At 38.0% G+C, this 15,106-nt stretch overlaps 1 protein-coding gene across 1 annotated transcript; it reads left to right on the top strand.

Annotated features, from left to right (window-relative positions):
* The first annotated feature begins 1,246 nt into the window (after positions 1-1,246).
* Positions 1,247-9,177, top strand: LOC149020744 (uncharacterized). The gene is made up of 5 exons (XM_089148959.1): positions 1,247-3,057; positions 3,164-3,240; positions 3,455-3,566; positions 3,770-3,886; positions 8,238-9,177. Exons 1-5 carry the CDS (start codon positions 1,681-1,683, stop codon positions 8,586-8,588), a joined length of 2,034 nt encoding a protein of 677 aa, XP_089005085.1. The 5' UTR covers positions 1,247-1,680; the 3' UTR covers positions 8,589-9,177.
* Positions 9,178-15,106: the final 5,929 nt, after the last annotated feature.

Raw genomic sequence — 15,106 nt, 5'->3', positions numbered from 1 at the left:
ATCAGATTAAGATAGGCATCAAATTTACCAAAATTATTGGGTAAAAATACTTACAAAATTTAAGGACGAAAATTTCTATATGGGGGGCGAAATATCGCTGAGATATGGGGGGCAAAATTTCTATATGGGTGAAATTACCGAAATTTCTTTCCTTGGTTAGGACACTTGTTACATACCCATAAGAAAATGGATGGTCATATAAGAATGGACCTTTTATTGGTCCATGTGCATGTTTCACGCGAGCAACTGGAGATCAGTCAGATCACTGAAAGGTAGCTTTGTCCGGCTTTCAGATTTTTTCCTTTTTTCCTTTTTCTTTTAATCAGGCGTTAATTCTACACGTGAATCACTCCACTGAGACGAAGGAAGTTGCGAATCGTGTGTTAGACATAAGCTCTGTTTGGCACATTTAATGTCCATCATCGAGCATGACATATGCCTGTAATTAATATCTAAAATTTTAAAACCATCTCTTAAAATAAAATGATGGAGGCCCACCTTCTTTGCTTAAGATTCAGTGGCATGATGGGTTAGCTTAGCCACAAATAAATGTCTGGACCGACCCAAGCTTCTATGTTTGAGTTTCGATTACCTTTTAGTCGGAGGAGCATTTACTGCTCTTAGAGCTTAACATTTAATTGAAATATTAATAAAATAAGCTAAAAGTGAATTTAGTAAATTTTACATGAACTCCACACTTGCTATTATGGTAATTTGAGAAATTGCTTGGATTTATCCAAAAAAAAAAAAATAAAATAAAATAAAATTGCTTCAGTGTTGCACTAAACCGTCTATTTTTTGAAAAATGTGTTTTTACACTTTTGAGAAATGGAAGGTCAACTTAAAATCTGTTCAGATTTCAATTTTGATTTTTTGCAGCACAGTATTGAATATTAATTGCATAGCACTGAAGTCGAACTGCGATAATATGATGGGGTTGATCTTGTAAAAGATTCTGCTGGAGAGATTGGAATCGAATACTCCTAGTGCAGATTCTTATCCGTGTTGTATGATATGGTATACTGCTTGAACCATGAGTGGATCCGAATCACTGAGTCGGACTTGATCGACTTGGGTACATCCGCGACCCGTACATAGTGACGGTGATTCCCGCCCGAACCGAACAAATCAAAATTCAGATAATCCAAGAAGGAACCGCAGAGGTTGACAGTTGACTGTGAAAATAAATTGATTAAATTAAATTTGAAGAAAATTAAAATTAATTTATAAGGAAGAAGCAGGCAAAGCTTCTAGCAGGGAAGAGAGAGGAAGAAGAAGACTGGTTGGTAGCTTTTCTTGATCTTCATCTTTCGCTCTCTTCCCCTCGAAGCGGAGAAATTGCGTGAGGCAAGTGCTCATCCCACATTATTGTCAATTCTATTTTTTTGCTCTTATTATTTTTATTCTCCGGCGTGTGATTCGAAATCGCTGTGTTGCTTATCGAATTTGTCTCATTCCGATCACCTTCTGTTGGTAATTCGAATTTCGAATTTCTGTGGTTTCATTCCTCGATACATTTTCGTTTATTTGTTTGTTTTTGAGTGTTTCGTCTAAGAAATTGATACGGAGGGAAGCGAATTAGCGGAAACTTTGATCATTTGTTGATCAGCAAGTTGTTTATCCCCGTAATGGAATGGTGGATGGATTGATCGATCCAAAGATAGGAATTGTTTAATCGAGATGGCGAGCGCTGCCGATGTTGTTCTCAGCGACGTCTGTCAGCAGGATTCCGTCTCTCAAGAAGGTATTTCTGTGGAGAAATTCAGAGATACTGTTGCGGAGCTTGAACGTGAGCGACGAGCTAGGGAGGCTGCGGAGAGTGCCAAATCAGAGATGCAGGTGTCTTTTAATCGCTTGAAGGTTCTTGCTCATGAGGCGATAAAGAAGCGTGACGAGTGCACGAAACTGAGGAATGAAGCATTTAGGGAAAGAGATGAAGCGTTGAGATCAAATGAGAAGTTATCGGAGGAACTAGCAGAGACTTTGAAGCTGAAGGATGAACTTTTAAAACAGAAGGAGGATAGGGCTCGGCAGCTTGATGAAGCGGTGAAAGCAAGGGACTTCGCGCGTTCGGAAATTGAAGGCGCCGCTCATATGCTTGTGAGTGGAATCGAGAAGATCTCTGGAAAGATCAGTAACTTCAAGAATTTTTCTGGGTCTGGACTTCCTAGCTCTCAGAAGTACAGCGGATTACGCGCTGTTGCTTATGGAGTTATCAAGAGAACAAACGAAATTGTTGAAGAAATTACTAGGCAGATTGACGTGGCAATTAAGTCCAGAAATGAAGCTCGTGAGCAGATGGAACAAAGAAATTATGAAATAGCCATTGAAGTTTCTCAGCTTGAAGCTACAATCAGTGGGTTGAGGGAGGAGGTGATACAGAAAGCATCTAAAGTTGAGAATCTGGGGAAGTCAATTGCTGATAAAGATGTGAAAATATCTGAGATAGATAGAAAGATGTCAGAGAAGTTGGATGCTGCGGAGAAGGAAGCGACGGAGTCAAGGCAGCTGGTTAATGATTATGATCATAAATTGAGGAATATGGAATTAAAACTTGAATCTCAGAGGCCCTTACTTGTTGAGCAGTTGAATTATATATCAAAAATACATGACCGAATATATCAAGTAATTATGGTGGTTGATGCTAATAAATCAGATCATTCCGACATTTCGGAGTCCTTGTTCCTTCCAGAAGGTATGGACATGGATGAGAACCTACGTGCTTCTCTGGCTGGTATGGAATCTATCGATTTATTGGTCAATATTGCTGTACAGAAGGTAAGGGATGCAATGGAAGAGAGGACCACTGAAATGAAAAGGCTAAATGAGAGTCTTGCTAAATTGGTAAAAGATAAACAACAGATTGGATCCCTCCTTAGAAGTGCGTTGTCAACAAGGATGTCATCAGATTCACTATCCAGTACAAATGATGTCCTACAAGCTACTGAAAATGGTTTCATAGAGGCGGGGATGTACTTCAGAATCAACAATCTGCAGCATGCTGACAATGGTAAAGCAGGTACAATGGACATAGAGAAGGATGAAGTCTTTACTCTGGTAAGTGTTTCTGTCAGAAGCCGTGCTTTGGCTATTTCTTAAAGAATTTAGGTTAAACTAATCAGGCTTTTCTGGAAGCTTATTATGTTTTATGTATCATATGTAGGCCAGTGCTCTGGAGAACAGTGTTAAGGATTATCAGCTGGAGATCATTGATCTTCAAAATTCTGTGGCAGAACTTAGGTACCTAAAGTGTACTACTGTTAGTATGATTTTAGGATTACATTTGCAGATTTTACAATCTCAACAGAAAATAAAGGACATGGTCTCTAATAATTGGGTACCGTTATGTAATGAGTTTGCATTTGTGTTTAGGAAAATAAATCATTTATGGAAAATGCTATTCTTCTAAATTGAGCATTTTGTTTTGTTCTATGTATTGCTTTACTGGATTAAGGGCAGAGTTGTGTATATGTAAGGCCAATGTGGAGAACCAAGCTGCGGAACTCAGTCAAAGAAAGCTTCGGATAGTGGAGCTTGAAGAGAAGGAAAGAGTTGCCAATGAAAACGTAAGCAGAGTATTCAACCTGGTTTTTTCTTTTTCTTTTTTCAATATACTATATATGAAAAAGAAACTTCTTTTTACCCTCCTCCCATTGTCCCATTGATTATGGTAGCTTGTCTTATGATAGAAGGAATGAGAGTATGTTGGTTCACCAATGTTATGACTTTATTAACCTCAAGTACTGAGTGCAACTATGACATTTTGAAGGTTGAAGGGCTTATGATGGACATAGCAGCTGCTGAAGAAGAAATCTCAAGATGGAAAGTGGCAGCAGAGCAAGAAGCTGCTGCAGGCAGAGCCATTGAACAAGAATATCTGGCACAGGTACACTTAAAAAGTAGTCTTGCGAATGTTTCAGAAATCATTTAGTTGGGACAAGGCTTCTTCTTGTTGTCGTTTTTTTTTTTGAATGATTTATTATCCTTTAATGTCAAAGATGTGTTTCAAAGTACTAATATTGGATGCTGGAACCATGCATATTAAAGTAGTTGTATATTTTCCTTTTTCCTGGCTACTGTTACTTCATATTTCTGCAGAACCTCTTTTAAGTGATAGTAATCATAGTATTCTAAACCTAAACAACTAAGTTTGGTAAAATTTATGTCTGTCCGGGTTCTTTTAAATAGATGGAGTTTCTTTTACAGATTATGGTGTAGGTGTGGGGATGCATCTAAATTCCTCCCCCCCCCCCCGCGTACTCCTTGCTTGCTGAAAGTTTGTTACTGACCAGAGTTAATGAATGCTTTTAGGTGGCCCCTGGTGATGAGGTTTATTTTATTACTTATGACAGCATTGAGCAGATGTTGCTTGCATATTTTATTCTCCTTATTAGAGTTCCAAATTCCCTCATTTAATTTTATTTTAACAAAGCTTTTATAGAAAAGAGGAAAAGGAACAAAATATAGTAAGCCACAAGAAGGAAAGCCGACTCTGCACAAAAAAGAAAGAAGAAAAGAAATATGTCATGTCAAAGGTAGCTAACCTTAGTTATGGATTTCCTCGGAGCACCTCTCACATGATACATCTTCTGTGGAATTAGCTGATCTCTTTTGCTTCTGGGGAGAAAATCTTCATTGGTCCAGTAAGAGATCTAGCTTTCTTGATCTGATGAATATGTTTCCAGTGACTTCTCCATTAGTGTTCTTCATTTGCTCAATTGTCAAAGCTGAATCCCTTTCAGTTAAGGAGTTCCTCCACCCCTTAGGGCTAGCGATTTCCAAAGCTTTGATAAGCACTTACATCCCTATTTGCTTTTACACTTGTATTCCTATGTCAATCCCTTGCGCCTCTTATCCATTCTCAATTGATCATTGAGGGAACTTAATCTAACATGTTTTATATGGTAACGGATTAAATTCTGTAGAATGTTTGCATCCATAATGTAGACTTAAGGTTTTCTGGTTCAATGGCATGAACTTTGAAGCCTTAGTGATAAGGTTTTCTGCTACTGAATGTTGGATTGATGGGGGAGTCTGAAGTAGCCATTGATAATATGTTTCTCAATATCAGCCCAATGGCACCATAACATTGCTGTCTTTCTCTTTGAATCATAGCCCTTGTGTATATTTTATTTTTCTCTATCCAATAAACCTTGAAATTGGCTTTATTAGTCATGTAGTATGGGCAGCTCTTGCTCACTCCAACTGGAAGAAAAAGAATATGTCAGTATGTACTTAAAACAATTCTTGGGAGATCCATTCATTTAATGCCATATAGATTTTAATGCTCTGCTTATGTGAAAGCCTTAGGTACCGGGTTCACCCGTTTATAGATTTTAGACATTGTTTATTATAGGGATATTTTTGAAAATAAACAGTGATTTAACTGTTTTCAGTGATAAATTTTGACAAATATATCCAATAGAAATCCAATTTTGGGGTCTCTGTGTTTTTTAAACATAAAGTGGGGTGTCAGTGCTTTAAGGCTTCCATTTTGGGGTGCCAGTGCAATTTGCTCTAGATTTTAATACTCTGCTAAACGCAGCTGCCATTTAGTAGATTTCTTTTGAACCAGTGTTTCTTGTCTTATCACAAAATCACTGTCAGTTCAACATAAGTTTGACTTAACGTGATTACTATTTATTCTTGTGATTAAACTCAATAGAGGGAGGACTTCAGATGTGTTGCTAAGGTTGCTCCATTGTGACGTTATGGTCACAGGTTCAACTGAGGAAATAGATCTCCACAAATTGGAGCAAGACTGTATATATTATGACCTTCCCCTGAACCTGCATTTGTGGTAGCTTCATGCACTGAGTATTCCTTTTTTTAGTTAATCTCGACACCAAAGTTGCATGTATTGGCCAGCAAATGCTTTGGACTCCAGGCAATTGGATGCTTGGGCATGCCTTTCTTGTCATGATTTGGGCTTAAGGGATTCACCTTGACCTAACAACCCAAGCCAGTAGGTTCACCCTTTTCCAGGTTTGGGATGAGATTTCAAGCTATTGGCCTAAGTAAGGATGGGAAATCCTAGATCAAGGTTGGGCTTGGCTACATTAGGGTTGAGGCCTTGAGCTCAGGACAGACAAGCCTGAGTGAGGTTGTCTTATGTGCATGTGTATTCTAGTTATCTGTACGTATAAGGTTAAAAATGCTCATAGATGCTTCTGCATTGTAATTCCTTCCATAGGTAGGTTTGAGTCCGGACAAGGTTTGGCAGGGCTTAAGCAATTTCAATCAGGCCCTGGGTTTTCAATAACCAGGCTCACCCTGCCCCAGTCATTTCGCTAGCTTGTTCCAGAATAAAAAAGTATTCGTGATAGCAAATCCTAGGGTAATGAGTCCTCGTCCCTTATAGGTTAGGGTTCAGACGCACAAAAAAAATTAAGGGTGTGTGCTCATTTAAGGACTCCTTTTTTTAATGTTCCGGTAAGGGATATTTTAGACATTTCACTTTTCTAGGTTAACAGTGAAATGTGAGGGGATGTGCAGCATGATCGTCATTCTGGCGTTGTGGACTTTTTCTAAGGTATATTTGGATATTTTTTTTCCTTTGTTCAGCATCAAACTTGGTAAATGATGTTAAATCAAATGAAAATTTCCCATCTGGTGATGGAGTTGGAAGTGCATCTATCAATATAATTCTTGAAAACTAGAGGATCTTAACAGATGAAATGCTACTTTAGGTTCAAGGAACAGAGATATGATTGGGTGTTTATAGTTAAATAATAAATGAAACCGAAGCAGAAAACTTCAGAACAGAACTAGCAGTAGATGCAAAATGATCTTGTCATGTACATGCACAAAGCTCCGTCACCATTCTCTGTTGGTTCGAGGGGCTTGAAGAGACCAACTTATGTGCTGTGTGGAAGAAGGGGAGTTGCTGCATATTAGCAGCATCGAACTTCCCTTTTTCCATGACTCAGAATACCCATAAAGAAAGCTTGGAAATATCAGAAAGACATTCTGCTAATGTTTTGGCCATAATTTTCCCTAATCATAATAATTAGGTAGATTTTGAACCATCAAAGAAGTAACTGATGCTAATAGTCCCAATGCATGAGAGGGTATTGATCAAATTTGAGTTTGAAACTTGACAGGCTTGGATACCATGGTTGGAATTGCCACATCACCATCCCATTGCTAATTTGGATGAACTTGGTCGTGGATTTTCCTTTTATAGGTTTGGAATTGGCCTACCTCTTGGGGAGAAAGAATTGCCTTTTGAATTCCCTTTTTAGGTTCTTTTATTTTACAAATTTAATGTTTTATAATTTAATAATTCACATTGTGTATCAGATGTCTTCTTTGTTCCATGATGGTTTCCTCTAGAAATCTGTCCATGTTTATCGTTGCATCAAAAATATTTTCAAACCCGTGTTGATATGATTGATTTGTTAGACCTAGTTTTCAGACAAGTTTGTCAGCATTTCCACTGCCATAAATGATGCCAGAATGATAGCTTTTAAATAGGGACTTAACAACTTAAATCCAGCATATTGAGATCATTGGATTCATCCAACCTATATTCTGATTTTTCTGGGTTTATGTAATTGTCTATTTGAAGGTTTCACTGACTAAGTTGGTTCCAAGATACTCAAAATGAGATCTCCTGTTGTAACTTTTTTAACTCTTTTGGGGGCATTACATCTTCCTCTTCCTTGAAGTTCTACTGCATTAGTGACTAATAGTAATAAGATGATCCCTGCACATCTGTAATTCATTTGCATATCCAAGTTGCTTTTATAGAGCTTACTTAAGTTGCCTTATTTATCTTTCTTAATGTGTGTTTGTATATTTTTGGATTCTCTTTAGCTTGGGTCTGTTACCAGCTGTTTATAACCATCAGAAATTCAGAGTTTATGGCAAGGTAGATTGTAATGGTGATTGGATCATCCCTGGGCCTTCATGCACTAATCATATGGACATTAAATAAAGTGAAAGATCAATTTGATTGTCAAATAAAGACCCTTTACCAACTGTGTAGAATTTTAGCGAGTTTACAAAAATCTCTCACATAATCATATCAATACACCTTCCTGTTTAAGTTATCAACACTGGCATCAATTATTGTTGTGACTAAAGAAAATTTATTATCATTTTCACCAATACTGACTGTCATCTGTGAAGGGTGTACCCTTTTTTTTTTTTAAGGCTGAACTTGGCTGATGCTTCTATTTGAGCAGTGGGGTGCATCATCTCAGCTTTTGACGGTTTTGATTGTGATACTGCAGTTGTCAGCCATTAGGCAGGAACTGGATGATGCGAAACAAGCCATGATGGAATCAGAGAAGAAGCTCAAATTCAAAGAAGAGACAGCTGAAGCTGCCATGGCTGCAAGAGATGCGGCGGATAAGTCTTTGAGGCTTGCGGACTTAAGGGCTTCAAGATTGAGGGATAGGCTGGAGGAGCTTTCCCATCAACTTGAGGTGTCTGATACCCGGGAAGATTCAAGGATCCGGAACAGGCCAAGATATATGTGCTGGCCCTGGGAATGGCTGGGGCTGAACTTTGTGGGATATAACCTATCTGAGACACAACACCAGAATTCAAATGAAATGGAACTTTCAGAACCATTATTATAAGTGAAAATTTTCCCCCCGTATAATTCCTTGTAATCTTAAGTTAACCCAATCAAATAGGAAGTCAAGGATTGCCCTTGCACCACAGAATGTCACATTTCCCGAAGCTTTCTCGTTCGTCTTCCTTTACAGCAGCATGCATGTAGTAATTTCTTTTCATCCCACATCCGTCGCTGATGGGGTTGCATATATCTGTGCTTGTCACCTCAACATTACTCCCTTGTTAGTTGAATCATTAGTTTCAAGGTGTAAGCTTCAGGATGAAGGTAGTGTTACTGTAAATACAACCATATTTGCCCCCTACTTGGTCCATTTCTCCTTTCCCTGCTACCCAGAAAAAATAAAAATCTATCTGGGAACTTGCTGCCTGCCTGATCATGGGGGATAAATATGTGTGCCCTTTGCTTGATGTGCTGTTTTATTAATTGGTCTTCCTCATCCTATTGTTTTTTTACATACTAATAATAATTTTTGTTTTTTCTTATACGTTCTCTTTTCCCAGCAATTAGGTTTGATCCTCTTGAAAAGATTCCTTTTCTTTTCATCAATAATGCGAAGGAGCAGAATCCTATTAAATCCACAATTCACAAGGCTCATCCGGAATTCTAGAATCAAGGCTCCAACTCTTGGAATATTTCTCATGAAAATATTCTAAAATTATTACTTTCATACAGCAGGGAATAAATATTTTTTAGCATTTATTATTAAGTAAATCTATTTTAAATATAGTAAATTAAAGAATTTGGCTTTTTTTTTTTAAGTTTTGGTAATTGGTTGATACAATCTGATTTGACTATAAGATAATCTTGATCATATAGTACGATTTAGGTTGAATTTTACAGATGCATACCATTTTTTGAATTTTGAGTTTTCAATAGTTTTAGTAGAAATAAAATTCTATATAAGTTAAAAAATAATCTTGATTCAAAAAAATTTGTCTCTCACTTTCTCACCCAAGCAACTAAATAATTTACCATTTTGGGATTTAGAAAAAAGAAAAATCTACACTCTTTTCAAGAATTTTCCAACCTCTTTTTTTCTCACCTCACCTTTATTCCAGTAAACAAACGCAATCTGAAGGTTTCTTATGTATCCTCAAGATTCTATGCGAATTGAAGATTTTATTATTATTTTTCTTCTTGTTGGATCAAAATATTAAAATAAAATAAAATAATTATTTTCAAAATTAAACTCTCTCTCTCTAATGTAATTCTATCCCAAAAAATTGTCTTGGAGTAAAATCTTTTTTAATTTTTTTCTGCTCCAGTTTTTTAACTTTTTATCAAGTAATTTTTTTTGCTAAAAAAAAAAATAAAGTCGTTGAAAAAAAAAAATAGATGAAAAAACTTTTCCTCCAAAAAAATTCTCTTTTTATTCTCTTGTGGGGACTTCTACCTCGGTGCTCTGAATTTTATAATACAATCTAGAAAAAAAAAAAAAAAAAAAGGGTGTTTAACGACCCTTACCTAAAATAAAATCCAAAAATTTTTATTAGTGGAAAGCGGTATGAGTCGTAAATATTGTCATTGGTAGTGGAAGAGACGAAGAGTCCATGGCGAAGTAGAAGTCATGGATCGGTTATTAGATCTTAATTAATTGGGGTGCGTAGTTCAGGTCACATCATTCGTTCTCACTAGTCTAGCCTTCGATCTGATTCATCCGTGGATTTTGCAGCTCTCCAAAGTCCAAAGTAAGTTTTTCCGTTTTCGTTTTCTCGTTACTGTCCATCCGAGTTTCTTTCTGGCGTCGAAGAAGAAGAAGGTTGCCTGTTGCTAACTCGAGATTTTTTAGGGTTTTATCATCTAGACTAGACAACTCTCTCAACTCTCTATTTGGTGTGTTTCTGCAGCACGCTTAAAGAAACAACTGGCCACGTTCTTCCACCGTTCAAGTTATGGTAAAAAGTTTTCAACTCATTGAAACCCGCAAGCGTATAAATCGGTAAATTCTCAACTTTTTTTTTTTGATACTTCATTGAGAATTTGAGGTATTTTAGATTGTTTTTTTTTTGGGGGAATATAACATGTGTGATAGATTCATAGTTCTGTGTCACCTCATCTTTTTCATTGTTCCTTGATTTTTAGGGGAAGAGGAGGAGGACATTATGGTGAAGTCGGTGAAACTTCCTTCTCCTTGGAACATGAACATGAACATTGTAGCAGCGATGATGTTCTTATAGATATTCTCGCTCTTTTACCCCTAAATTCAATTTTCAGATTCAAATGTGTGTCAAAGAGATGGCACGGGCTTATCTCGAAAGAGTATTTGCGTCTTAAAGTAATCGAAAGAAACAGAATGGATCCCATTCCTGTGTACTTCTTCCAAACCCCACGCATATACTTGCCCATAACTGAGGAGGACATGTGGGAATACCGCACTTATGGTGCAATGGTATACGCCATTCCTGAGATCAACAGTCGTAGAGAGTGGAAGTGGACTTCATTGGCAGAGGCAAAGAGTGTAACGAATTTCACTTGTCCTGAAATCAATTACAGACTTTTTGATAAGAAGATAAGAAGTGAGTATAAGTTTGGAGACAGAGTGAGAGTGGACTCTAATGTTATCAACAGAGGAATTGCTGGTGATGATGATTTTAGATTATTCATCTGTTGCTCGAATGGCCTTCTATTGTGTCTTGTCAGCCATTGGATTAACTCACCGCCTCCCTGGGTGTGCTCCTGTACCTCTAGCTCTAGCGAGTGTCGCCTCTTCTATAAACATGTCACCAGGTACTACATCTGCAACCCTCTCACCCAAGTTGGTTACTTACTTCCTTATTCACCTAAGCAGAGCCAGCGACAACTTAACTCGCATGGCGTAGGGGAGCAGTGTCCGTTGATTTGGAGAGACTGTGTAGCTCTGGTGGTGGGATCATCTACTGATGATTACGATGGATACAAAGTTGTGCGAGCAGAGGCTTCTCTATCCAGTAAGAATATCATTGAATTGGAGACTTTCTCCTCCCACACGGGGGAAATGGCGGTTATCCACCGTGACTGTAACAGTTCCTATTCATAGGGTTTTCTCATATTATTCTCGAAGGAATTGGAGCGTCTGTGTGATAAAAGGAGCCATTTACTGGATGGTTGATTCTGATAGTTTTAAATACATCTTTGCGTATTATCCTCCTGATGCTGCGGAGGAAGAGAAGGAGAAGGAGAAGGAGAAGGAGAAGGAGAAGGAGAAGCATAATCATCCTGGTGGTGGTGGTGGTGGTGTCATAAAGATAATTAATTCTCCTCGAGATGGCAATATCCCTTTGCTTGATGTTGGCATGGGTGAGTCTGTTGACGGTCTACTCCAATTGGTAGCAGTGAAGAGTAATGGTGTAGGAGGAGGAGGAGGAGGAGGAGATTATGTCATCAAGATATGGGTTTATCAACCACCGGTACAGGGAAAGGTTTGCAGATGGTTACTCAGACGTCAATTGCCACTAAAACCAAATATTAAGTTTCGTCTTGATTTGCAGCACCTGATAATTTTCTTTCATCCTCTGAATCCAAACATCCTGTTTATCTGTTCAAAAGGTCGCAACTTTGCTTGTCACCTCAACATTACTCCAGTTTTTGTTGAACCATTAGTTAAGTTGAACCTTGTGCATCCGGACGTTACCGTACAACCATATCTGCCCCCACCTTGGCCCATTTCTCCTTTCCCAGCAGCTGCCCAGAAAAAATAAAGATCCATGCATACTCTCTCCCTGCTGCTGCCTGTCTGATTATTTAGAATTTTGCTTGGGAGCAGTGCCACGGGCACTGCCCAAGCAGCGAACGTCAGGATTAAATCTTACTGTTTGATTAAACCTCACCTGATCCGCTAGGCCCTCTTTGTGCTCCCCGGTTTATGCTTCCCTGTGAATCGCCGTTTCAAATCAACAACCAATATTAATCCTCTTTCATTTTCCTCTCTTAACGTCGGGGCCCTCCCGGTATTTCCTAATCAAACCAAATTTATGAATGTGTTTTCGGTTCCACGGTTTGTGTACCTGGCCCGGTGCTTGTTCTTCTTCATTTTGCTAGATTGACATTCAAACAGATCCCATCTCTGTACACTTTTCTGTTCTGTGTCCTGCTCTGGTCATCTCTTCGTCTGGTGCACAGGCTGCTTGGTCTTCTTTCCGTGCGTCAGCTGCGCCCTTGGCCGTTTCTTCTTCCCATCCGCGCTTCCCAGCACTCTCTTTTATTCCTGGTGTTCTGCCCAACCCCGCCCGTCGCTCTTCGTCTGGCCCTCTCCTTTCTGAATAGGCCGATCATGGCGTGGGAGATCCGGTGCATCAGTAGATAGGCGATGGCACGTGTAGACAGGTGAGTCCACTTCCTCTGTTCCTCTTCTACCCCATTAATTGCAAGAGAGCTTATGGCCTCTCTCTCAGCAATAAGGCAACCCTCGTGCTTGTCTTGCATCGGTGTTTCTTGCACCTCATCTCTCCTTCTATCCAACCCATTTGAGATTTTCAGTTCACAACCCTTCGTTCTGTTTGGGCCTGTGCGTGTGTTGCTGCCGATCCAAATGGGGTGTGGTGGTGTGTGGCTTGCTCTCTTTGCTTCCAAGTGTTTCGCTTCAGCTTGAAGGATATACTTTCTGGTTTTGCTTTGGCCATTAAGTTAACACATCCAATCTGGGTTCTTTCAGGGATTTTACCTTCTAGGGTGCTCTTTCATCTTCCTGGTTCGATTGGAGGGATGGAGGTTTTTAATATCTGGTTTGTTGGTTTGCGAGCTGATCCCGATTCGGTTAGCCATTAACCGGGTTAATAGCACTTAAGGTTTTGTTGCACTGCTGATTCCCGGTGGTTTATCCGTAGATTTATCCTGCGTTCCTTGGGTGCCGCCTGCTCCCGCATCCGATTATTTATGGTGTAATGATCATGTATGCCCTTTGTTGATTTGCTGTTCTTTAATTGATGTTCCACATCTTTTCCTTTTTTATATGTACTAATAATAACAATTATGTCCTTTTTTCATTTTAACACATTTTCTTTTCCCAGCAGACTCCATGTTATTCAGTGCTGATTGAAATTTTGATTTCACAATTCTACATGCGTAAATCTCAAAGAGTCGCTCAAGAAAAGAAAGAAAGAAAAAAAAAGAGAGAGTTTATGTTGCATTTGTGATTTTAATACATTATTAAAGAAAGAAAAACACTCAAACCATACCAAATTGAACGCCACATATTTTCATTATTGCTGTAATGACTCAATCTTGTTTTAGTATGCATGGGATACCAAAAAAATAATATATATATGACTACTCCACTAATAATGACATTGCTCAATTGGACCAATTTTTTTTTTATTCTAACAAACAAAAATTAGTGTAAAGTGAAGCTATTACAAACACTTTCAAATTAGATAAATTTAGAAACCAAGAAGTTGGTATTCTATTAAACTTTTAAGAGCTCGACCAAAAGGGTTATCTTACATAACGAATCAGCCACACTACTGCAATTAATTCCTTGAAATAAAGTTGAGAGGAATGAATTCAAATGAATTAAAAAAAAAAAGGGGTTTAAAAAAAAAAAAAAAAAGAGGGGGGCAGAGGGAGAGGAAAAAAGGTTTTAAAATTTGACCCCCAAACCCCCCCCCCCTGCATTTATTTCTTGAAAAAGTGGAGGAAAAATTCAGTTGAATGATATCCAAAATTATAGGTTCTGAAAACAATAATAATAGCAAGAGGCCAAAAGGATATGTTCAATCAAGTTTTTAAAATTTGACTCCACAACAAGTAGCTTGGCACCAATTCAACAGTGTGTATCAAACAATCTCTAATTACTAGGGCTTTAGCTGCTACACTTGAGTTGCATATTAATCCACATGTATAGGGTGTTATAAGATGTCATTTGGTTTTTTTTTTTATCACGATGCCAACCCTTTTTCCTTCTTCCTTACTAATTTAACAATTTCTCATCTTTTTCAAGGCTCCAATCTTGTGGTTTCTCTTCATTGTTTGGGTTACTTTTCTATTTGATGAAGTTGGTCCCCTTTCTAAGTTCAATTCTGTTTTTTTATTTATTTATTTTTCTTTTGTTTTAATATTCTTTTGGCCAAGTATTTCATTCATAATATGAGTGCAACGGCCTACAAGTGGCCTTTGTTTTCGAACTATTTATTTTTTTCCATGCTTCATAACTAACACCATCAAAATAGACTTCTCTGTGGATAATTTTTGTAGATCAATCTGCCTTTATGGAGTTTTACTCACTGTTCCCATGCTGGAATTTGATTTCTTGTTTTCATTTTCTATTTCCTTCTCTTATCCTTGGGGTTTTTTTTCTTCTATTTTTTGTACTATTCAATTACAATTTTCTCTTGGTGATTTTATTTTTGAGGGGTGAACCCAATTAAGTCATCCAAAAGGACACCCAATGTGAGGTTAAGAGATTGATGTATATGATTATAGAAGGTCGGAGGAAAATGAATAGATACACTTGCAAAATTGGTGGAGATAACCTGAGCTAGTGGGGCTTGACCTTAAGCACATCCAAAATAAGATATGGAGAGAATTTCTTCTTTGACTAGCTTT

Source organism: Hakea prostrata, chromosome 3, assembly GCF_041222555.1.
Source record: "Hakea prostrata isolate BN-2017 chromosome 3, UWA_Hpros_2, whole genome shotgun sequence".
In the NCBI taxonomy this organism is placed as follows: domain Eukaryota; kingdom Viridiplantae; phylum Streptophyta; class Magnoliopsida; order Proteales; family Proteaceae; genus Hakea; species Hakea prostrata.
The sequence above is the reverse complement of the archived record's forward strand: the minus strand, read 5'-3'. Positions and strand labels throughout refer to the sequence as shown.

Coding starts and splice junctions, on each gene's coding strand:
- LOC149020744 (XM_089148959.1), top strand. CDS start 1,681: ATGGCGAGCGCTGCCGATGTTGTTCTCAGCGACGTCTGTCAGCAGGAT. Junction 3,241..3,454: donor AATTCTGTGGCAGAACTTAG/GTACCTAAAGTG, acceptor TACTGGATTAAG/GGCAGAGTTGTGTATATGTA. Junction 3,567..3,769: donor AAAGAGTTGCCAATGAAAAC/GTAAGCAGAGTA, acceptor GACATTTTGAAG/GTTGAAGGGCTTATGATGGA.